General features: G+C 43.0%; 1 protein-coding gene across 10 annotated transcripts in view; it reads left to right on the plus strand.

Moving 5' to 3' along the window:
* The window catches only part of DLGAP1 (DLG associated protein 1), a 410,173-nt gene extending 386,001 nt beyond the window's left edge, over positions 1–24,172 (plus strand). For 8 of the 10 annotated variants that reach the window (XM_072034762.1, XM_027452003.3, XM_013094643.5 and 5 more), the window contains 4 exons: positions 5,757–6,175; positions 15,112–15,203; positions 17,336–17,488; positions 20,305–24,172. In XM_072034762.1, the coding sequence (XP_071890863.1) occupies positions 5,757–6,175; positions 15,112–15,203; positions 17,336–17,488; positions 20,305–20,514 (874 nt within the window). In that variant the 3' untranslated portion in view covers positions 20,515–24,172. The other 2 variants (XM_038174624.2, XM_021268892.4) reach the window with 2 other exon arrangements.
* The last annotated feature ends 751 nt before the right edge of the window (positions 24,173–24,923 follow it).

Consider the following 24,923-nt stretch of genomic DNA (forward strand, 5'->3'; position numbering starts at 1 on the left):
ATTAGCCCTTCACTCTCTGCAACCTGGGCTTCCTGCCAAGACAAATGACTGAATCCTCCTCCTCTTACACTGCTCAAGGGATAAATGTGCCTACCGCTACCTGACCATATTATAACTTGATCCATCACTGCTGTTCGTCTTATCCTCCGTTCTTTATTCTGTCTGTTCTCAATTCTCCTTTTCGTACCCATCCTCTAAATGCAGCTCTAACATTTCTAGTATTTACAGAGTTCCACAGTCCAGTCCTTCTCCTGGGGGAAAAAATAAAAATAAAAATAAATAAAAATAAAATAAAAATAAAAATAAAAATAAAAATAAAAATAAAAATAAAAATAAAAATAAAAATAAAAATAAAAATAAAAATAAAAATAAAAATAGCATACATTTATTTCAACAGTGACCTCTTCCTGCTGTTACTCTTATCTCACCTGATCTCCCTCATGATGCTTACAAAACCCCAAACGAAATGTTCCACCCCTTTCTTCACATGACCCATCCCTTCCAGAGGCAGTTTTGAAAGGTATTTCTAACAAAACTCAGGGCACTTCCACTCCAGTTTGTCCTTTCTCTCTACCTGGGGCTCCTCCTTGACCTCAAGGGACCACCTTCCATTCTTCACTTACAGAAGATAATTGAATTGTTGGAAGTCAACTGTTCCTATTGAACCAGAAAAAAAGAAGCCATATATTATGCCAGGCCAATTAGCACACATATATCCTTTTTGAACAAGGGGCACATCCCTTCAGCTCTCAGTCCCATAATTCTTTAATTACTTGAAATCTCTTGCATCTTACTATGTGCCACCACATTTCCTCCCCTTACATCCTTACCCCCAAAATTATCTTGCTCATTGCTCCTAGTTGTACTATCAGCTGGTTATTTTACTTGGTTTGCCATCACAAGAATTTATGAATGCTGAAATAATGGTAGCTTATGGACTAAGGACAGCCGTAGGAGACTAAGACCATGGGTGCATGCTCCTCCTCCACCTTCTCTGGCTTCTATGGGTCTGTAAAGTGTGGTACACCACACCATATCAAATGAAACATTTTGAAGTGGTGATAAGGTAATATTAAACAAAACAAAGCAAAACAAAACAAAAAATCTTCTGTATCTTTGGGGAAAAAAATCACTTAGGCTTTTGTTACCACATAAGGCCATATTTTTCTCTTTTTTCATGTAGGTTTTTGTTTTTGTTGACATATTGTCCTGAAAAAAAAATACACAAGTTTTAGGGTCTTCCCTCCACAGTGGGCCCATCAAAAGCTCTAATTCAAACGTCTTAACTCTAGTTTTTAGGACATGACATTCAAATCTGTATTTTAGCTAAACTAAACTGGGACTGATCTTTCCTTGATTTTTGATCTGCAGCATTTTATGGCTGCATGCATTCTCCACAGTGGGAGCCATTCAACTGAGAAATTCTATAGGATTTTGGTAACATGAAACAATAATAAGGGATTATAGTTTTGCCATTAAGACTCTCAGCAATGAAAAAAGCCTATGTTAGTGGGAGAGGGGGAGGTGTAGGGCAAAGAACATGACACTGTAGCTTGGAGATGTATGGCCAAAGATCCTGCCATCAGGATGTTTTGTTTTGTTCTGCTGAGGGTGGCTTCCAGCTTAGCAGACAAACCCACAACGAGAAAGAATATAGCCAATAGGTAGAGTGAGGCAGGTTTAATCTAATGTATGAGCCACTGACACTTGCCATGGGTCAGTTGGTTTGGAACCGACATCTTTTCTGGGTTTTGTGTTTTGGTTTTTGTTTGTTTGTTTAGGAAAGAAGTAAGTTCTCCAAGTTGAAATGTAAACATGTTTTTCAAAAGAAAGCAAAAGAACATTTAGGAGCAGAGAGTCAAATGCTAACAAGTGACCCCGTTGTTGCTGTTCAAAACAGATCTAGTGTTGCTCTCCATACTGGTTTATCCAGTCTGAGGTTTCATGGCTTTCTGCACCTTAGGCCAGGTATCTGCTGTAGTTCTCTGAAGCTGTAATTATTACACCTTGTGCCTGCAGGGCACAACTGAATACAAAAGGACCAAGCCTGAAAGCAGAGAAAGAAGGAAGTCTCTGTTTTTAACAATTACCGGCAATTTCTGAACTCTTATTTTTTTAGGTAGACCCGTGAATGCTTTGTATGTGTAGAGACAGTGAAAACTTACGTATTAGCTTCAACAGCTCTCTTGTGGTAAGGAGCTTTAAGTGAGAGCAAAACAAAAAGGACACATGTGGGACACAAACGGTGTGTCGCAAGAGCAAAACATCCTGGAAGTGAGCGAGGAAACTATGTCAGAGGCTAAGATTACCATCTCTTAGGTGGCTTATGTAGATGTGCTGGAGGTAGGCAGATAGTGGATGCCTTCCTGTATTTCCATGTCATTCAGCATACATTTCCTTGGGAGTATTTTTTTAATTTTGAACTGATGCTATATTCTATTGCCAAGTTGTTTTTCTTTTGAAGACAGATAGGTTACACAATCCACTGCCAAGAATCTGTCAAGCAAGCCTGTAGCATACTATAATATAGATAAAACAAAGGCAAAAGAAAGTAGGTCATTCTGTTTTATTTGTTGAGCAGAGTCTGGTTTTGGTGGTACTAGCTCATAATGAACCCAGTAAGAGTATGCTCCTGAAAGCTTTGAAATGTAGTGCCTCCAGCAGTACATCCTCTTGGCAAGTAGACCTCGATGTTTTCACATTTGGGATTTGGTGTAGGCTGAAAAGCCAGGGTGTTTTCTGAAACTATAAATGGTCATCTAAAACAGAAGCAAATCACAATCTATGGCACTGCAGAAAGCAAGAGCAGGAGTGTGGAAGTAGGGTCATGGAGAAGGATCCAGCCTCCCTCTGTGGAGGCTGGATTATGGGAATTGCTTTTCTCCTGCTTTTCTCACTCTGGAAGGTGGGGAAGAGGACACTGTACTAATGCCTTGGCTCTTATCAAACCCAGACTAAATGACTGAAAAGAGATCCTATGTAAACAAGGTGCCAGTATGGGCACACATTAGTGTGTATGTGAGTGTGCAAGCATGCACTTCAGTGATGGGGATAAGGGATTTGTCAGGTTGGTAGCCAAATTCAAACAGTATTTAAAAAAAAAAAAATATGACACAGACTGGACCAAAACCTTTTCACTGTAAAGTCAGCCTAAAGCTCAAGTCTTTCTAACCATTAATACCAGTCTAACAGCTTTCTCTGCCAAGGACTGGTAGCAGATACTCATGAAAAAATTTAAAGGAAAGTGTGCAAAGGAAAAGTGTGAAGGGTGTGTATAAGCAGTGCTTAATTACAATTACACATTGTGTGAAAAAGTATTTTATTTTTGTTAGATTTAAATCTTCAGGCCTCTAAGCCTTACAAACAGCTACCTTCCTCCCTGCAGTTCCTGCCCTCAAAAATGGTGAAATGCCACCTAGTCAGGATTTCATTGCACTCTCATAGCCTTCCTCAGCCATCTCTTTTGTAAACTAAGAAGTGTCTTTCCTCCTGTGGGAGCCATACCTTATCGCCAATTATCCTTGTCCTCCCTTTTGAACTTTTTCTGCTGTATCAGTCCATAGCAAAATGCTTCGCTCTGTTTGTCAAAGGATAAATACTGCCAAGCTGCAGAGTTCTGCTCACACAATATTTTTCGGTTTGCTGGTGCATATCATGCAAAACTGCAGCAACATAGCCATGGCTTCTGTGTCACTTAACAACCACATGTTTCTAAAGAACTGCAAGCAGCAGCTGCTGCATATTTTATTTTATTTTATTTTATTTTATTTTATTTTATTTTATTTTATTTTATTATTTTATTATATTTTATTTTATTTTATTTTATTTTTGTATTCTAGACCATTATAAAAAAATACAATCTATTTGTTAAGGTTTTCTAGCAACCAATTTGGCTGAGAAGATACTTTGAGCTTTCTTCTGCAGAGGAATTGGTCCTTTTTTTTTTTTTTTTTTTTTTTTTAACTGAAGAACCCTTCCTGACTCCTGTTTTGCTTTGCCCTACATCAGCCACCATTCATATCTTCTACCAGCAGGACTTCATACAGTGCTCCCTGAAGTTTGCTGCACTGTTCCTTATGTATCTGGATGGATCAGGTATACAGCACCTGAAATTCTCCTTCAGCATCCTTCCATCTGCTCCCTCCCCAGCTGCAGACTAAAGACACTTGCCCAAGTGCTGTCAGTCATACTTGTCTAATCAGCTGTTACTCTTCAGTGGAAGATGGAATATAAATGAAGGGAAGTTTAAATGGTTCTCAGCATCCAGCTCTGCTGTCACCAAGATTTTCACTGCTGCTCAAACTCAAGCTAAAAATAGCACTGGTGAGGGCAAAACAGCCAAAATATCACAGAGAAATGGGTCCTAACACTAGTTTCAAGAGTAAATGTGAGATTGTGAATAAATTCAGACTGCATTATCAGCTGCCTGAGTGTGGTGGCATCCTGGATTAGTAAAAAGGGTTGGGAATCTGTCCCCATTCAATTCAAAACTACGTTAATTTTAAATATCATTGATTTAAGTAACATCTATGTTAATTACTTTTATGGTTTTACCTTCTTTATCTCCTTCCATCATGGGGCAAGACAGATACCTGCCTCACTTGAATTTTTCTTGTGTTCCTCAGCATATCAGTTTCTAGAGCTACACTGACTATCTAAAATTATTTGCCAGCATCTTTTCCACTCAATCCCTTCACAATTTACTGCCTGTCATACTTGCTCTCACTTGCCACCCCCTACACTGCATTATGTGTCTTTTACTCCTCATACATCCCTCTGCTCCTTCTCTATCTGCCTCGCCACCTCAGATTCCTTGGACTGCAGAATTTGGGGTGCTACTTACTTAAAGAAAAAAAAAAACACTCAAACACAAACCTCCAAACCTTCTCTTTCCCATGCTTATGCCTTCACCCTTCTGGGCTTTCCTGCAATCTCACAGGGTTTTGCTGTCTGCCCTCAAAGGCTCCAACATATGGAAGTAATGCAAGATGAAAGGAAGCTATCTACAGGGTAGCAGCTGTCATGATGAGGGTAACATGGACAGTAACTGAGAAAGTTAACTTTTGTGGAAAAGAGCCTGTTTTGAGACCAGGGGTTGAATATGGAAAATAAAAGGTCTTAACACTGGGAATGGGTGCTAGAACTGAGAGCTGGCACTGGTATTTGCAGAAGCAGGAAATTAGCAAGTACATAATTACGATGAGCGGTTATGAATAAGCAATACAAAATACTTAGCTGGGCTAAAACTTACCTTCTTTATAAATGTAATGTATGATATTAGATAGCGGACTCATTGATTTTATTTTCTTGTCAATCTCATGTGAATGATTTTTGAAATATGACTTGTGAGTTCAGGTGTACTTCAAAGAGGGGTGAGTTTTAGAAGTTGAAAGAGCAGCCACTGCTTCAAATCAGGCCCTTTTAACCTTCCATGAATTGGTGACCTAAAATCCTGAGCCACCAACACTATTAGCTATCTCCTGGGCTAGCCTCTGGCTTTGTTAAATGACACAATTAGGCGTGCTTGCCTCAGTAAGCAGTGAGCTTGCATGCAAAAGAGAGAGATGTTTGTTGGCTTGCAATGAGAAAAGAAGTCTATGCTGATCATTTCAAGAAAAACCAGAATGTAGCAATGAGAGCCATGACTGCTATTCTTAGGAGGAGAGGCAGAATCGTAATAGGTCCTTTCTTACCTAACTTATCTCATGCCACCTAGCCAAAGCTTGCTAAACATGTTGTGTTTGTGCCCTCCAAAGCTTTCGCAGGTTTACACGATCTAATAGTGTAACAACAGCCGTGCAAGCAGACCTGGATTTCCATGAGAACTTTGAAATAATCGACCCTCAAGAGGACAATATGTGTTCTGGACAAATGTCAAGACAATTTTCCCGAGATGCAAGCACCTCTACCGTTAGCATACAAGGGTCAGGAAACCATTACCATGCATGTGCAGTGGATGATGACTTTGACACAGATTTTGATCCATCCATTTTACCTCCTCCTGACCCCTGGATTGACTCTATCACTGAAGATCCTCTGGAGGCTGTTCAAAGGTCAGTGTGCCCACGAGATGGCCACTGGTTTCTGAAGCTACTTCAGGCAGAGAGAGATCGTATGGAGGGCTGGTGCCAACAGATGGAGAGAGAAGAACGGGAAAACAACTTACCTGAGGACAGTAAGTAACTGACTGCAATAATATTGCAACTAGAAGAAAAGTATTTAATATAGGCCAATCTGACTCCTGTGAATTCTGTATCATGCCCTGTCTTACTTAGCTAATGAAGCTATGGTCGTGATTCTCTAAAGGACTGTATGCATGTATACAATAATGTGTATTAAAGTTGACAGGGAATGCAAATGCTCAGCACTTCTGAAACTCAAGAGATAGTAGCTTTTAGTATTGCATACTTTAATGGATAATTAGGAGATCCTGGATAGGGATCTTGCAGTATTGATGTTTCGTAACTCTTCCATTTGAAATCACTTCTCACAACCTTAGAGTATAATTTAACAGATTCTGGTTCCTTTTCATTAAATTCATATTTTCACTGCCTTTTTAGAAAGTAATTTGCATCAGAGCCTTCATATGCATCTCCCAGCTGAAACAAATTACAAGTTTTGCTTCTAAGTTGTTGTCTCCCCTCATGTCTCTTGCAGTTTTCAATCCTGTTTGACCCTCCTGGTAAAAAAAGCTCTCCATATTCTGTGATAAATGCACACACTCATGCAACCTACATCTTAGTTGTCACCGCTACAAGACATATTACCCCACCCATAAAGTAGTGGGAATGACACTTTCCTGTCTAGTAAACCTTCACTAGTAAGTAGACTCGGGTAGCTTATGCCTTATATATTCACACTAATTAGGGAAGAAGAGGTAAACAAGTGGCTCCCTGTCCAGCATTTTTTCCTCCAGTAAAAACATATCTTTTTTTCCATTTATTTCCATTACAAGGAGCAGTATTATTGCTAGCCATCAATTTTTGGACATGGTAAATCTGTGGGCTGAGTAGCATGCCCCTTGTGAATGAAGCTTTCTCAAATTCTCAGAGGGAGCTTCTAGAAATCACTAATGAGCACCTGAATATTAAGATTTCATTATTTTATAATTCTGGGAGACCTAAGTGTATTTTCTTGGATATAGCAAATACCACTTTTACAACCCCAAAATAAAGTCCTACCAAACTCCTAAAACTCCTACAACTGGAGCTCCTACAACTTCAGCTCCAGGATTCCTTCTACCAAAATTCAAATTCATCTGTAATTCTTTTGAGGTGTGAAGGTTTTGATTTGTGAAAGGAAAGGAATCAACACTGACAAAAAAATGTAGGTTTTAAATAATTAGTAATGGATAATCCATTTCTGCTGGAACTTTCCATTTGACCTAGTGTAGGAAATAACCATAGAGAAGTTTGATTTAAATAGTTAGACATTACTCTAAGCAACTGGAAATTGACTTCTAATGGAAAGTATGAGATAACCTTAGCATTTACATTAACATGTACATTCAGTTTTTCTGTTTCTACAAAATTTCTATTATATAATAGGTTAGCTATTTCCTCTGGGGGAAAATACAGAAGGATTAACCTTCAAAGTACAACCAGATTCCCCAAGTTTTAGAGTATTTTAATCTCATTTTTAATTTACATTATAAATACATTCAAAAATCTCATTGAACATGTACCAGAATGCAAAGGTTTTCTTCTGTTACTATGTGAGAAATAAAGCCATGAACTAAGAGAATTTAGATTGACACTGATGCGTGAGCACATAACAAAATAGGAAATGACAAAACATTTGGAAGTCCAAGCCACAAAACCCACTGGCTTTCTCTTTGCCACAATGAATAGTGGAAAGGCCTACATATTTTACTTGTCCACTGAAGGAGCTATTCACTTTAGGCAAAGGACGTGGATTTTACAGGGCTGATACATGCAGAAAGTGTATGTCTGTGTGCAGAAGTTTCTCCCTTTGATATATGATCGTTTGAAAGCTCTTTTAACCGTCAGTGAGAGAAGTCTGTTGTGAGGGAGATAAAGGCATAGCTGGGCTGGCTCTTACCAATGCCCCTCATAGCACACACGATACGTGTCCTGCGGGATGTTCCCCCTCTGGAGTTTTCTGCCCAGCACTTCTCCTGTAAGCAGGAGGAGAAAAAGGGTCGCCTACGTTGCTCAGCCCCTGCCGAGTCACTGATCCTGGCGTGATGCTGCTGGCCACTCCGGCACGGGGCAGCTGCCTCCCGCAGGGCTCGGCACGTCCCGCTCTACCTGGTGCCAAGGAGAAGCATATGGTGGGGCCACGCAGCCCGCTTGGCAGCGCCAGAAACAAAAGCTTGGTTGTTACAAACCCAGCCCCAAATTACGCCTTTTTTATACATCTACAAACTTTGAAGAGGGGGAGAGAAGAGGTGCGTGCGGTTCGGTGTAGCTGATGAAACACAACCGGGGCAGGGAGCGCATCCTTTGTTTCGACCCGCCATCCGCAGCGCGTGTTTGGCCAGATAACCAAATAATGTCAGCGTGCGACGAGCGAGGCTTTCTGGATGCCGTGGCAGCTGACGGAGGGCTCTCTCCCCCGGCGCTCCCCGTAAAGCGATCCGCGCTGCCTGCAGACAATGCGGCCCTTGTGCGAAACAGCTGTCCGGGGGAGCCGGCTCGCTGCTGCTTGACAGTAGCTGGTGTGTTACGGGGAGACGTGGGGTATTATCTAGCTGGGAACGAATCTGCCAGATGGGCCCGAACGCTTCGAGCCAGGAATGGAGTCTGGTGCTGTGTATAAAAACAAGCTGCGGGGCGGTGGCTGCCCGCTGAAATGCCAATATAGGGAGAAATACGGCTCCCCCCGCACCCTGAATTATTTATTGTCTGGTATATTCTGGTCTTATCTGAAATCATTTTCTGATAAAACTGTAGTGTGTGTAACAGGCAGGTGAAGAGCACTCACACTTCAGGCTAGGGTACCTGATAAGGCTTCTGTGTATTTTATTGGTATAGGGGTGTTGGCTGCAAAATCCAGTGCTCTCATTAAAAAAATAAATTAATTAGTTAATTACAGATGTGAGGCTAAACACACTATAAGAATTGATTGAAGCTTTGGATCAGGCCTCAAGTGAAATCAAGCATTTGCCTTTTGTTTTGTTTTGTTTTGTTCTCTTTCCCCTCCACTCTCTCCGCCCACCTCTGCCCAGCGAAATGCCGTTCAGTTCAGTCAGAGCCTGGCTGCTGGCGTTGACAACTTTTTGCTTCAGCCTCCCCAGCAATTAATGCATACGGATTCAGCATTAGCAGCAACAGGTCTGGCTCGCCTCGCAGCGCTGCTAGCAGGCAGCAGCTGACCTCTTTATTTCACAGCGGCGTAACCCCACAGCTTGGCCTGGCTTTTGCTGGATTCCTTCTGTTGTTTGGGATTTGTGTGGGGCATTCGGGTCTCCGACAGAGCCGGCAGGCGAGCTGTGAGCACTGGCAGGCACGCTTCCCTTCCGTGCAGTGCTGTAATGTAACTCCCGTGCTGAGATAACCATCGAAAGCAAACAGCGGGCCTGATTCACCACAAGTATGCCATGGTGTGGGTTTAGTGGCAAGGAGAGGCAGGCTGGTGAAGAAACACCTGAAATGGAAAAGCAAGGCTCTGACAAGACATGTCGCTCACTGCCTTGTGTGTAGGTTGTACTCCTCTGGACTAGCCTGCAAGCAGAGCTTGGCTCCAAATCTGTGAAAACCTTCAGACTGGAGTCTGTAAATTCGGCCAGTTCTAGCAAATGATACGGTCTGGGTGCTTCCTGCTGCTTTGTTTTGTTTTGACTGCATCCCCAGGGTGGTAGCAGGACATCCTGGGTCACAGCAGCCTCATGCAGGGACAGCCACCAGCCCGACCTACAGCCCCTGGCTGCCCACCTTTGGTCACACACCCTATCCGCCCTCCTCCTCCTGCTCCCATGTTCACTTCTCCCTGGAAGGGACTTCTCCACACACCGGCGTTTCTCCAAGGAAAGCCAGCTCCGGGCCGGCAGCCCTGCCGGCGTCCAAAGGCTGGCAGAGAAAAAAGAAATCCACAAGCAGTGAAACGACGTAGCTAGGGAAAAAACGTGAAGTGTGCTAATAGAAGCCAAGTAAGTCGGAGGGCACATGGAAACTGCTTTACTCCCAGTGAATAGCATTTACTCATGCAGACAGCCCTATTAATTTCAATGAGATCACTCCCATAAGTAAATATGACTCAAAGCAAGGACTGCCTGCTCCAAAGTTTGCTCCATTTGGCTGTTTTCTCCTTAATAGCTGGGCTTAAAACCTGAGCAGTAGCCTTAACTCTGAATTTCCTGGCTTTTGTCATGCTTGGCGTTATTTAAATGTAGCTCTGTCGGGATGAATAGGCTAAAACGCTGGTCCATCCTGGCCGGGAAATGGATTGTGACAGCTCTATGGCAGGGTTGCTTCATATGCACAGTGCGCAGCTAACATCTGCAAGGCAAATGTCAGCCCGGGTGCCTGCCACCCCTGCCACTGCTCCTGACACTTGGTCCTCGCCCTGCGGCCAGCCAGGTGTTGTCCCACCAGGGGCACCTGCCAGCCACAGCCCTGCCTGCCTCCTTCCTCGCTCCTTAGGCCCCCAGGGCATGGTGGCAAAGTTGAAATGCAAAGAGATTGGTTGGTGCTTTAAGACCCAGAAAGGTGGTCATTCCTCCACAACTCCCCTGGCTCCTACGTGATGACTTTTCACATCACTTCGGTTTGCTTGGTTTTCGTTGTTTTCCTGCATTTTTGTTTTCCTTGTGACCTATAAAGTCTCCTTCCAAGGTGGGGCAGGTGACGGTATCACCAGTTCTTTGCTTGCATTTTAAATCCTTTTCATTTCTTTTCCCATGAAAACTTAGGGCGGATACTTATAACAATACCATCCCACAGTAGGTCCCATGCAATTTTTAGAACTAAGAGAAGCAACCACGTACTGCTTGAACAGCACATACTAAGTTTATACTTCATTATGTTTTAAAAAGGCAACAGACTAGGGGCTAAGGGACACGAGGAAATTCCCCAGCATATGTCTATCCCAGAATCACTTTCTGTGGCCTCTGGTCTGCAGCAATAATAGCGAGGAGGCACTCCAGATGAACTGAATTGGATCAAAACAGCTGTAAAAAAAAAAAAGCAGTTCTTCCAAAATAGACATGACTGTCTATTTCTTAAAAGTCATTACAGGAGATAAGTGGATTTACAAGGAAGAGAGGTCAAAGCAAAGCAAAAAAAATAATAAATAAATAAATAAAAATCAGACTGTGAAAACAAAAACACTGCGGTACACGCTTCTCCCCCTGGGGACGGGGTGACAGCAAAGCATATGATGGATGTTAATAACATTGCTTCATGCATTACTGGAAGGCATTCAGATCCGACGGTGCTGAGTGTGCGGGATAACCCTGTTTGGAAAAGAAAGCAGGCATGAATAACATTATATAGGTGTTTAAATCTGTTATGATTTCATCTTGATGGGTTGGTATTCTTTGCTGTTACTTGGTTTTATGTATTTTGTTGGTGTCCTATTAGCTGAAAACATCGATTTGAATGTTTATATGTATTTGTGCTGTTCCCCTTGCTCTCTCTGGTTCTTTTCTGATGCATTTTGGATGGAATTTTGCAATTCCATTTACTTTTTCAGCGTATGGCTTAAAACCTCTCAGGATTTTCTGCTAAGAAAGTGTCAGGCTGTTTCGACTTTTTATTTTACTACACCTTGGCCTTTCTCTTTGGCACTGGAGGTTTTGACTGAGTAAGAAAACTGGGCACTCTGCCTCCAAACACTAAAAGCAACACGCGTCTGGAAACAGAGCTGTGGCTATTGATAAGGCTTTGTGCCTTCTGGAGAGATTCCTTTCAGTCTTTCGCATGCTTTGTCCCCCTCCCCCCCCCTCTCCTTTTTTTTTTCTCCTAACTTCCGTGACGGAGTTGGTTGTTGACTGGTTGCACATTAACAGACTGCTTGCTCTGGAGGGGCGAGGAATCAGTGACACTTGACTAGATACAGCCGCGGCTACAGCAGAAGTGGCAACAATAGGGAACAGCATCAGCATGCATCCCACAGTCAGCTGGGATGATGGTTTTTCGGCAAATAGCCAGTCGCTAGGCAGCCAAGGACAAGGACTTCCTTCTCCCTCTGCTGAGATCTCTGAATATTAAGCTCTTCTCCCCCCAGAGGAAGGGGCATGCTCCCATCCACTGCCAGCAAGGTGTGTTTAAATCTGCTGGTGCTCAGATGTGACCGCCGCTCAGTTAGCGCAGCTTTCCAGGAGGATCCTGTCTCATCTGTTTTCCCCTCCCGAGAAGCTGAGAGACTGTTTTTCTCCCCTTCCCAAGTCTTGGGAAGCGTCAGAGTGGCCGAGCTCCAGATGAGGCAGCTGTTCCCAAATATACTCAGTGGGAAGAGTTTTCATAACAATGGGAACCACATGAAAGCTCGCGGAGAAGCTCCTCCTACTATTGAAGAGCCCTTTCAGTTGAGTGGTTTGCATATTGGGTTGCATAAATGACTAGACACACCAAGGGGTCCATTTTCAGTACTGTGCGCATAGAATTAGACACGCAAGCCTTGCTAACAATAATGAGAGTTGTGTGCAAAACTCCCTGCGCAATATGCTGAAAATATTCTGCTTGGTGGATCTTCCAGCTCACGGCGATTTCCTGGCAGCGCTGAGCTGAGTTCTGGGAACAAAATGAAAGTCTGGGCTCTGTGTGTGTTCACAGAGCTCTTTCCTATAGCTCCCCCAAAAATGTGAAAAGACTCTCTCCTTCCCCCACACACACACTTTTTTTTTTTCTTTCCTTTGTATGTCTAGTGTATAAATGAACTCCACATCCCACTTTTCCTTGAGGAGTGAGCTTTAAGGCTGCTGACGGAAAAGCCATTTGCCCTTAAGGAGCAGAGCACAGATTTCCCACTACTGTGCGTCTGGTTTCGCTTCGCGGTGGGTGTTTGTGCCAGCTTGCTTAGCGTGTGATTCGTGAGCAAATCCCTAGGAGATGCCTTTCTCTTACCAAGCCTTGCACGGCCGCATTCTGGTCACACAATGCGAACACGTGTTGCAGCTGGTCACAGGACTGCAAGACCCCAAAAAAGAAGGGCTTTTTTTCTTTTTTTTTTTTTTCTTTTTCTATTTTTTTCCTTCTTTTCTTTTCTTTTCTTTTCTTTTCTTTTCTTTTCTTTTCTTTTCTTTTCTTTTCTTTTCTTTCTTTCTTTTCTTTTCTTTTCTTTTCTTTTCTTTTCTTTTCTTTTCTTTCTTTCTTTCTTTCTTCTTTTCTCTTTCTTTCTTTTTTCCTTTCCCTTCCTTTCCTTTCCCTTCCTTTCCCTTCCCTTCCTTTCCCTTCCTTTCCTTTCCTTTCCTTTCCTTTCCTTTCCTTTCCTTTCCTTTCCTTTCCTTTCCTTTCCTTTCCTTTCCTTTCCTTTCCTTTCCTTTCCTTTCCTTTCCTTTCCTTTCCTTTCCTTTCCTTTCCTTTCCTTTCCTTTCCTTTCCCTTCCTTTCCCTTCCTTTCCTTTCCCTTCCTTTCCCTTCCCTTCCTTTCCTTTCCTTTCCTTTCCTTTCCTTTCCTTTCCTTTCCTTTCCTTTCCTTTCCTTTCCTTTCCTTTCCTTTCCTTTCCTTTCCTTTCCTTTCCTTTCCTTTCCTTTCCTTTCCTTTCCTTTCCTTTCCTTTCCTTTCCTTTCCTTTCCTTTCCCTTCCCTTCCCTTCCCTTCCCTTCCCTTCCCTTCCTTTCCTTTCCTTTCCTTTCCTTTCCTTTCCTTTCCTTTCCTTTCCTTTCCTTTCCTTTCCTTTCCTTTCCTTTCCTTTCCTTTCCTTTCCTTTCCTTTCCTTTCCTTTCCATCAAAATACTCAGCAGTATTTTCCAGTGGAGCTCTGACACCTTTGTGATAGATTTTACACAAAAAGTGACTGTGCCTAAGGGATGGGATGATGCAAAGAGTGGGAGTTTAGGACTAGTAACTCTTCAAGCTCTGCCAGCAACTCACTCACCCTGACCAGCCCACTTCAGGTCTCTGTATTTCCTGTCCCTCCATCACCACTGTGGAATTGTCATGGAAAAGCTGCTGTACTTATCTGATGTCTGGGGCAGCGGGTACTGCAAGGATCTGTGAGCAGAAGTGGTGAAAATGGTGACACAATGGTTGCCATTCATGGTTTTCACTGAAGTGGTTTGTTGTTTCTTTGTTTGTTTTATTTTATTTTTAATTAAATTATGTGAAAATTTAAATATCTTTTTAACCAAAGAATTGGGAGATAGAAAGTTATTTCAGCTGGCAGGGAAAGGGAGGAGACCACCACTAACCCACCCTCTGTATAGAGCTGCTCCAGACAGTGCAAGAGACAGGCTAGGACCAGCGAGGAGGAGAGGCCAGGGTGTGAGTGCTCCCTGAAGAGTGTCTGGGTACCCGCATTCAACAGCAGAAGCCACTTCTAATACTGCCCATGGGGAAAAAAAAAAAAAAAAAAAAAAAAAAAAAAACACTCAAAGGGTCTGGATGAGATTTATCTGTGTGTATTACAATCCTCAATTCCTCAATCCCTTTCCAGGGCTCACATCAAGCAACACGCAGTTAAACCTGGAAACAAGGCGTCACGTTGCTGCACGAGATGGCAGAGATGCTGGTAGAAGCAGTGTTTTCCAAACTGTGTGCTTGATGACAGTTTTGGAAAGCTGAATGCCATGGTGCAGGAAGCCGTGTTTGTGTTCACAGCCTGAGCCTGTGTCCCGGTGTTGTCTGGAGGTGCAATATCTTGTGTGCTTTCTACGCAGGGTGCAAAAGCTTTTGATCAGTCACACCTGTACTGCCATGAAAGTGCTCTGTGCCAGCTGGAAGTTGTTTCATTGAAGAATGAAAGGCAGCTGTACCAACAGATTAATATTTTGCCAGTGCAGGCTGACCTGAGAGCCCTTGCAGCCTGCTTTGGCCTAGTGCAGTTCTGCCATCAGCATTGTCATCTTGCCAATAACCCATGTCTGAGAGACAACACTCTTTAGGAAACCTAGTGCTGGTTCCTGCACAGCTTTCTCTTCTCATTTTGTAGGCTTTTGGTTGGCTGCAGCAAGGAGAACACCATGACTTACGCCTCTTTTTTCTCTCAGTTCTAGGGAAAATCCGAACTGCGGTGGGCAGTGCCCAGCTCCTTATGGCCCAGAAATTTTACCAGTTCAGAGAACTTTGCGAAGAAAACCTGGTATGTAACTTTGCTGATAAATACTGTTGTGTAACTCTTATTGCCAGAGGAACTGTCTCTGAAGACAATCACCTGAACTAGACCTTTTCTGACTAGCAGGGTCTACAACTTCTCCCACTAAAGGAATTGGTATGAATTGGGGAGTGACACCATCAAACTCAGTGGAGTCGGCATGAGTTTTGCTAATAGTTTAAGATCCTTTAAAACAAAGAAAGGCAAAAAGCTTTGGGTGAGATATCACTGAAGTTCTGCTGCTAGATCTGTCCCTTCACCCCTGAGTTCAGGTTGTTGTGGGCATGGAGATGCTTGGGTGCCATCTCGGGGTCTTTCAGGGTGGACCAGAAGTCTCACATAATCCCAATGCTGCCTCTATTCAGCGAGACAGAAATACCAGGAAATCAGGCCTTGAAGATTGGTGGCTGGTACTCCAACACCTCAACAGCAAAAGAGATAAAAGTAATTTTCCCAAGTGCTAAAAGGGCAAAGAGCCAGCATGTTATAATAATTATTACTGTATGCAACTGGTATATGCTACTGCTATTATTGGTAGTATTTGCTATTTTCATGCCATTAGTAGTGGTGGTATCACAATGATATTCCTGATGATAAATATTTCATACCATGTATCTAAAACAGTAGTCCATAAAACAGCAGCACTTCCAAAAGTTTTTCAACTCTTTAATTAACAATCCTGCACAATAGATACATTTAATTCCCAGTTTTGGTATAAATTCCTAGAAGCACAGAAATCACTAAGTGTTATGCTCTGTCATCACAAAACAGGGAAAGCAAACCCTGCGGTACTCAGCACAATGAGGTGGCTGTCTTCTCCATTTAATGCACTCTTGAAAATCCATACCCAAACCTAAATCTGCCTGCAGTGAGTGAATGTAACAGAAATAATTTCTTTTTGAGTAAGCCTTCTGATTCTTAATAGGAAAAAAAAAAGTGGTTGTGCGTTTCTGTAAAGCCAACAATGAGCAACCTGCCCAAACTCTGAAAAACTAAGAATGCAGATATAATCTCTATTCTCCTTATGCATCTGAAAATATATACTTCAGTTTTCTACAGTTGCTACTTCAGTGGTATAACCATGCTACCAAAATCACTTGTCAGTGTTGAGGTGAAAATCACAAATAGAAGTATCTGAAGCAAAACTTAGGATATTCTCAGTTTTGTTGTTCCTGAGGTGAAGAAGAAAACCTAAGCATAAAGTGACACTTGAACCAAGTAAAACAACGTTCAGGAGGCTAATAATAATTTATGTATTTATACACTTCACATATGCCTACTGCGCATGCAAACTTTCCAGAGCTAGGAGCCTCACTACATTGGGCTCACTGGGCAATAAGGATTCCTCTTGAGGCCCGTGAGCTTGAAGGTGAAGATGAACTGTGCCCACTTGCAAGCCCTGCATGGCACATCCAGCATGATGCAGCTGATGTGTATGGTGCAGAGAGAGAGGTACCATGGCTGTCCTGCCTCTCTCAAGGTCCAGGGCCCACCAGCTGCGGGCCAGCAGTGTGTCTGGCATATCACTCTTCCCAAAAATGAGCCTGAAAAAAAAAAATAGATTGCTGTGCTTCTACGTGTTTTCTTCAGAGCTTTTCATCCTGCAGAGATTATTCTTGTAAAAAAAAATAAAATTAAAAAAAAAAAAAGGCCTGAGGAGTATGACAAGTGGTTTTACCTGAAATGGTGTCTTTTTGTAGCCTTTAGATTCAGATTGTGTGGGAGAAGTGTTTGTGCATCTGTCCATCACTATGTGTACATACAGCAACAGTACACTTTCACAGGTCCCAGTGTTCCTGCAAGCATCAATATTGCGGGGAATCCTTCCTCGTCAAAGTGAAGAGGAGGCTGGCAATTGATTTCAGTGTTATCAGGATGACATCCTTGAACCCACTGGTGGTGTCCATGAGCCCATGGGGGCACAGTGGCTTGATGCTGCCACAGCCCCTTTGCAAATAAAAACCCAGTCAGTACTCGCTGTGGTTTCTCTCTCATGTCTCCTTGATGGCTCTCTCTGCTGAAACTGCTTTCCTAGCAAGATTCATAACCATTTGCACAAATGCTTTACATTAAGAGGTACTAAAGCCCAACTGTTGTTTTTTTCTTCTTCTGTTGTACAGAATCCTAATGCACATCCACGGCCGACCTCCCAGGATTTAGCAGGGTTTTGGGATATGCTGCAGTTGTCCATAGAAAATATTAGTATGAAATTTGATGAACTTCATCAGTTAAAGGCCAATAATTGGAAACAGATGGATCCTCATGACAAGAAGGTAGAACATTGTAGATTTTGTATGCTTCATTTAAAACCCTGCACAAATACTGGACAAATTAAATAGGCCTCTGTGTTACAGCGTTGACGTTAAAAATGTGAAATGAAGCTCATATCAAATTAATTTCATTGTAATGACAATGTTTACATAATAATCATCTGGGATATTATCTGTAATATGTTTCAGGCATATTTTTAAACCAAATCTGTCTTTGTGAATCGGATAATGGGAATGTGGTACTTTGTTAAGCTTTACATTTAATCATATTAGACGATCAATCGTTGGAAGGAACTGCCTTATATATTGATTCTTAAAATTAAATAAATCACATTTACGGTTCATATTATTGCATATAGCAAGAGTTCTAGGTTGTGTTACTGAAAAAAATAGGGAAGCACTGTAACCATCACTGACTTTGGTAACCAGATTACAAACAGAGCAATATCAAAAATATGCCTTCCAAAATGTCACATGAAAGAACTTCCACATCTTTTTTTTTGTTGTTGTTGTTGTTCTTTTTTAGTTTGTTTGTTTGGTTTGGTTTTTGTTTGTTTGTTTGTTTTTAATGGATGATTTCATAAACAGGTCCACTTGGCTGGTAGTGCTGTTTATCCAAGAGAGCATAAAAATCATCTGGAGCTTTGGGGGTTTTATTTAAACGTAGTCTTCTTCTGTCACCATGAAAAAACAAACACATCTCCAAGTGTGAGCCACATTTCACTTCCCATTCTCATTCAGCACCATTGCCTTATTTTTCTCCTCACAATCCACATCAAGACGAACAGCACTGGGGTGAGCCAAAATACACAAATGTTTCAGCAGGTACTTAAAGGGCAGGTCTGTTCCTAGAGGAACCAACAGTCTAATGCCCTGCTGCGCTCCTGTAGGTATGTAATTTGATGGCTGACTCTCCGTTAGACTTTCTGTGGCTGGTCTGGTACCAATGAGTAGAGCAAGCAGGTAGGGATGCCAGAAGGAGGGGGACAAGACCTACAGGTACAGTGGCTCAGCCAGATGTCTGGGCCCCCCGAACTCATGGTTAGCTCGCTCCCGATGACCAAAGCGGTGTTTTGTTTTGGACAGATAACAATAACGATAATGAACCCCGTTAATCTTGCAGCAGGAAGTTTGCAAAGGCAGTGCTGGTAGCACTCTCCCTCCTCCGGTCAAGACTAAATACTCATTCATTCCTGACTTAGTCGTGCCATGCTCACGCCATTTGTGCACACCTAGTGTTTTGTAGGGGGATGCATGGGAATGTGTTTACCTAGCCCGAGGTACTGAAGGCAAGTCATTTTATCTTCTTTTTTTTATTTTTTTTCCCAGTATCTGTCGGAAAAGGAAGTTAAAAACGCCAAATGTGCATGCACAGAAACGCTGGTGTATGGTCTTTCGTTAGCTTATCTAGTCGAGCGGGTAGGCCAAGTGTTTTTAATTGTGGCAGTAAGAAACGAGAGCTTTCCTTAAAAAACTGTGCTTTTTGTTTGCTTCTGAAAAACATATCAAAGAGTTTCCAACAAAAAGAAGAATATAATGGGTTAAAGGAAGTTAAGTAGTGCTGAAGAAGGGACCTACGGTAGGCAGGTAAAGATTACACATTTTAAAGAATGACACTGACTGTGTTCCTCGTTCAGTGAGCATTTGTCTGTGATTCTAAATGAAACAGAACATCTCATTTCTTAAAAAGAAAAAGAAAAGAAAAAACTTTCTGTGGAAATGATATTTGCAATCACCTTTGGCCTTTGCCATTGGGTCCTTTTTAAGCAGCATAGATTAATCCTTGGATGGAGGGAAAAAGCAAAGTATGAATAAGTGTAACTAAGCACCTTTATCTTTCAAGCCGTGGACGCTGTTGTGATCAGCATGAGAGAAAACGCAAGGGCAGAATGGGACCTTTGTAGTGTGATAAAATCCCTTCGTTCAGAGGCCGTGTTCACAGTTGGAAGGGGATGTAACTTAAAAGACAATCTAATTAACTTGACAAAGTCTTTGTGGACGCCTGAAATTCAGACCTGAATACACTTTTCTTTTTCAGGAAAGATCCCGCTCTGATTTTTTTTTTTTTTTGTACCCACGCACCAGGCTGTACATAAAAGTCCTCCTTGTCAATCGCGTATCTGGAGCTAGCCGCCACCGTGATGATTAATGCATGTTCCCTTCATGGTGTTTAATTTTTTCCTACCAGTTTTTCAAGCTAGAGCTGGCTGTAGTGTGGCATGCTTATTTAGCAGGAGGCCAGGGTTTATACAAGCTTGCGCAGGCAGACCCGAAGCAGGGGACTTGGGAGCAGGCTACTAAGTTTCTATGAAATATGTACGTGAATATCTGGTTTTGTTGTTATTTTTTTTTGATGGTTATCACCCTGATGCACCAACCGCACGCAGGCAGCTAGCTGACAGCCGCAGGTGGGATGCCGAGCCCACCGCATCCCAGCGCTGCCGCAGGACCACCTCGCGCTGCCTCGGTGCCGTTTTTGGGGGGCGAGGTGACGTGCACATCTCGGCCCCGTCCCAGCGGTGCCGGCTGCGGTCAGCCGGGCTTGTTAACAGAGCTGCAGGAGCCGGGGCCCCCCGGGGTCGCGCTGCCGAGAGCAGGATTTATTCCTCAGCCGCGTGAAGCGGTGCCGGTGGTACGAGGCCGCGCCTGAGACGCTCTCCTCTCTAGCTCAGTTTCTAGCCAGTTCACTGAAGACTAAAGGGCAGATAGGAGCTAACAGACCGTAGGTAAAATGTGTGTTCTAACTACTGACGCGTCCTAGTTTTTCCCGCCTTTCCCTGAGAAGCTGTATAATGCCATTAACCTTCTGCTTTGATCAGGAGAGAAGGGTCCCTCCTCCAGTGCCAAAGAAGCCATCGAAAGGTCAGGTGCCGCTCATCCGGGAACGCTCTCTGGAGAGCTCGCAGCGTCAGGAGGCCCGGAAGCGGCTGATGGCTGCCAAGCGCGCGGCGTCCGTCCGGCAGAACTCAGCCACCGAGAGCGCCGAAAGCATTGAGATATACATCCCCGAAGCCCAGACCAGGCTATGAAGGGATCCGACCAGGAGGACTCTCTCTGGCAAGACAAGTCTCCTGTACAATCTGCCCCTCTAGGCTCCTGCTCCAGGTCACCACCACCGAGTATTTGTACCTCCTCCTCTCTCTGCTCTCTCCCCCTTCCCCTCCCTCCCCTCTCTCTGTACGCAGTCCCGGTGACCCCGATGAATCCCACCGCCGTGGCGTAGTTGTCGGTCCTCCAAGAGGTGTCCTCTAACCACCCTCGCTTCCTGAAGGTTTGCCCATGTCATCACGATGCTTTGTCACACATGTACTGATGCTGCCACCTTGCCTCATGTAAACGAGTGCGATCCTCTTTCTGTTTGAAACCAATAAACGCGGCGCTCAGACTCCCATGCACACGCGCTCCTGTACAGTAGGCGCTCCATTTAACCCACTCACAACCTTTAGTTGATCTAAAGCTAGCCTGTTACCTAGTGTACAGCAATATCAAACCGCAGGGGATTTTGGAAATTTCAGTCACGCAGGGTGATCCTTTTGGACTCTGCCGTCTTCCTCATAAAAGATGAAAGGAGCTATGACTCGGATTCCCCTCTTTTTATTACTTTTTTTTTTTTTCTAAAGCAGATGGCGCACTTTATTCTAAACCTCTGAATCACACCTTCTCACCTGAATTTAAGGAGTCACAAAGGGGGGGGGAGAGGTTGGGGCGGGAGCGGGGAGGGGGAGGTAGAAACACAGAGCTGGGGGTGAAAAATGGAAGCATATCCTGCAGGTGAGATGGCGAGGGATAGAAAAGATCCTGTGGAAAGACGCCTGCACACTCACAGCTGCACAAACTGCCTCATTTTTATTTCATCAATCACTACTTAAACATTTCAATCAGCAGAAGATTGTAAATTCGATCTTCCAGGGAAATAATCTATTTTGAAAGGCAATAAAAGAGTGAAAAGGAAGGAGATAAGAAGCAAGGACAGTTGAAGATAATATAAAAGAAGGATTTTCTTGTCCAAGTATTAAGAGTTTTTAAAATTGTACTGTATTGTCAATTCCTCTTGTATTGTATTGTATGGATTATATTGGTTAAAAAAAAAAAAAAAGGCAAAAAAAAAAAAGCTTGGTTTTGTTGATGTCTTACTCTTGGTGGGACTATCCGATCTCACATGTACACACAGCCACACACCAACACCTGTAAGCGAATTGTTGTACACAGAGCCTGAGATGCTTCTCCAGGCGAGGCTTTGCTTTATCCACAGCTGGTTGTATGCTACCGTGCAGACTGCTTATCACCAAACGGTCCGTTATCTAGGAGTAAGTTTCTAAATCAGTCTCCTCCTAATAGTATAAAGTACCCATCTGAACAAGAACAATAAAGTATTTTTCACAAGTTACGGGATCAATATGAACTTAATTTCTTTCCACGACAAGCTTTCCTACCCCCGCTTCTGCCATTGTTTTGCAATCACGAAAAATATGCATCCCAAGTAGCTCATTAATACCGGGGGTAAATCACAGACAATAGGGCTGGGGAGGAGCGGGAGCAGTTGGCCCTGCTCTCTGGCCCCCCAGCCTCCCCCCAGCCGAGCTGGGGGCTTCTGCCCGCTCAGCCGCGGGAAGCTCTTGTGCCAACATGAGGAAAGCTGTGCCCCATGTGCCAACGACAACAAGGTGTGGGTGTGCGCACGCGTGCCTCCCTGGCACCTGCTGGGTACGGCAGAATTGGGGACAGCAGGTTTGGCCAACACGGCTATGCCCGGAGTCCCAGGGTGGTGCTCTCCGGACCGCTCTGCGGTCCCCATCCATCACCTGAGGCACCTGGGAGAGGAAGGCGGCCTTCTGCTCCTGCTGGGGACAGGCTTAGGGACAGCCAGCCCCATGGTGGGGCATGGTGTGCACTGAGGGCAGCAAACCAGCGCTGGCTTCCTATGCCCTTAGCTGTTAAAAGCTGGCCCAGCCTCTGCGACTTCCCACTGCGGGGCTGGCGAAATCCTGCAGCTCGCGTTTTCAGAGCATTGGAAATTGTCATCGAAAAGTGAAGCTCGTGCTAAAAGTATTCATCGAGGTCATGCCAGACAGCTTCTTTTCCTACGACATCATAGCCAGGTGCTAATTTAATTTTACTCAAGAAAATAGGAGAGGTAATAGGTTCTGGCACCAAGTATTTTCACGAGAGCATACTAAAACCACTAGAGAATTTGCTACCTCTCAAAGCCATTGATATCTGAGCTATGTCTTTATAAACAGGGCACAAATACTTACTGCTGTGGTTTACAAGATAAGGGCTAATAATTTAATATATAAAAGACTTTTAACTAGAGTAATCGGAAATCCAGTGTAACCCTAGAGTGCTTTGTGTTATAGGAGCTTTGAAAGGTTTGACCCTCTCAGCGTTCGAATACCCGTGTGTTTGCTAGTTTTGAAACACTTCATCTGACTTTTAGCAGCAACGAAACTTCACCGTGTTTGCAGTATATACTAGTGCCAACTGCCACTTTTGAGCATATAGTCATATTAAGTATTAATTATTTGGAACTCATTTGTACTGAGGTATACAAAGCTGTATCCAGGTGAGAGTCCACATTCACAGCTGTGTTTCAGATTATTTAGTTTTGTGGATGTTTTATGAAAGATGAGTTAAGATTTTGGTTGACAAGTGGCTACAGAAATTTATATCTAGCAAGTGCCCCCCTAAAAAAAGCAGAAAAGGGAAGACTATCTAGTCTTGTATATTAAGAATTATTGTATTTGTATATCACAGACTATTTTTCTTATATATTTTAAATATTCTTAGCTGAATGCCTGTTAGATCATTTGGCTCTGGAGAGAGAATTGCAATGTTTGCTTAGTTTTTTAGCAAAATTTTAAAAATAAAGCCAAGACCGGTAAATATAAAATATAATACTTCTGCCCCTAGAATGCCACGAGTTAACCACTTGACTCATTTACCAGTACTAATACACAAATAGTATATTTGCTGTATCATCTGTTTTTGTAACTATTTGTTTTTAGTCTAACCTGCCCAGTGTATATTAAAAATGCCTATATTCTGTTTCACTTTCGTACTAAAGTATTTCTTTTTTTTTTCTTTTTTTTTTTTTTCCTCGGGGAAATTTTAGAAAAGGTTGGTTTTGTCTCCTGCTTCAAAAGTTAAAAAGAAAAAAAAAAAGTATTTATTATATTTTTTGCAGATGTTTCCATGAAATTCTCATAATCTTTTTGTAAAGAAAGATGAAGAAATGGATTAAAGATTTTTAATATTTGAAAAGGTAAATAGAAATAATTTATTTGTAATATATTTCAGTTTATTTATTGGTGTTCCCTTAACGCTTTGATGTGCACTATCATTTTAATTTGAACTGTATCTTTGTGAATTTATTGGGTTTTTTTGGTTGTTTCTTTTTTTGATTTTTTTTTTTTTAAAGGAAAAAGGTCAAATACATATTTTAAGTAACAGGAATGTAAATCACTGGCCTACCTGCATTCCCAAATGTGATTTTAAAAATGTTTTTGATTTGAAACAAAAGACACAAATTTGAAAGCCTTTAGACAGAGGAGAGTGTTTTTATGGCTTAATGATTTGGGTTTTCATAGGATTATCTATCTAGTTTGTGTGTGGACAGGAAAATGTAAATAGATGAATGTTTCCCATAATGTAAAAAGAGCAAATTAATAAAATAATTAATGCACTGCTTGTAAGAGCTGTGGGTTTTCAATACAAATTCACTTGCCCGGAACCGCCGAAAGGCTTCACTTGAGGTGGCTGAGGATAAAGGCCCAGCCAGGGACTTGTTTCGCTCCTAGTGCTCAGAGCCCAAGACTGATCCTGCCAGGTCTTGGGTGCAGAGCCGCGCTGCTGGCCCTGGCAGTGCCCTCAGCACAGGGCTCCTCATGGGCCAAAAACCGCCGTCATCCCACCCCTGATCTTCAGGAAAACCTCTGAAGGCACTTCTGCACAGGGACTGGCCAAATCCCACCAGGGATGGCAGATGTTGGGCGGGCGGTGGCCAACAAGGCCTGGAGCAGTTCTGCACCACTCAGTGTTTCGCCACACCGTGCTCATCCCCAGGGACGGCCGAAATATCTCTGAGGTGCTGAGCAGAAGTGGCTGGGCTTCCCTTCACCCTGCCTTCTGGCTGGGTTTTTCCCAGTCGGTGTAACAACAACAGTCACCAAATCCTGTAGCAGTGTTTCCAGATGGTGTTACTGCTCTCGGCTGTACCAGCAAATGCTGGCATTTTAACATATTTCAGTCTATACGCCTCACAACCGTACGAATAGCATGCCAGCGATCCACCATGTACCATTTGTCCACTCTTGAGACCCAGGGAGATCAAAAAGATTTGTGATCTAGAGGCAGCAAAACTTCAGCTAAAAGTTTTACCATATTTTACTACTGAGATCTGACAGTGGGATCCCTTCATCTGCGGGAATTCACAGCTTCC

The sequence above is a fragment of the Anas platyrhynchos genome, chromosome 2 (genome assembly GCF_047663525.1).
Source record: "Anas platyrhynchos isolate ZD024472 breed Pekin duck chromosome 2, IASCAAS_PekinDuck_T2T, whole genome shotgun sequence".
In the NCBI taxonomy this organism is placed as follows: Eukaryota; Metazoa; Chordata; class Aves; order Anseriformes; family Anatidae; genus Anas; species Anas platyrhynchos.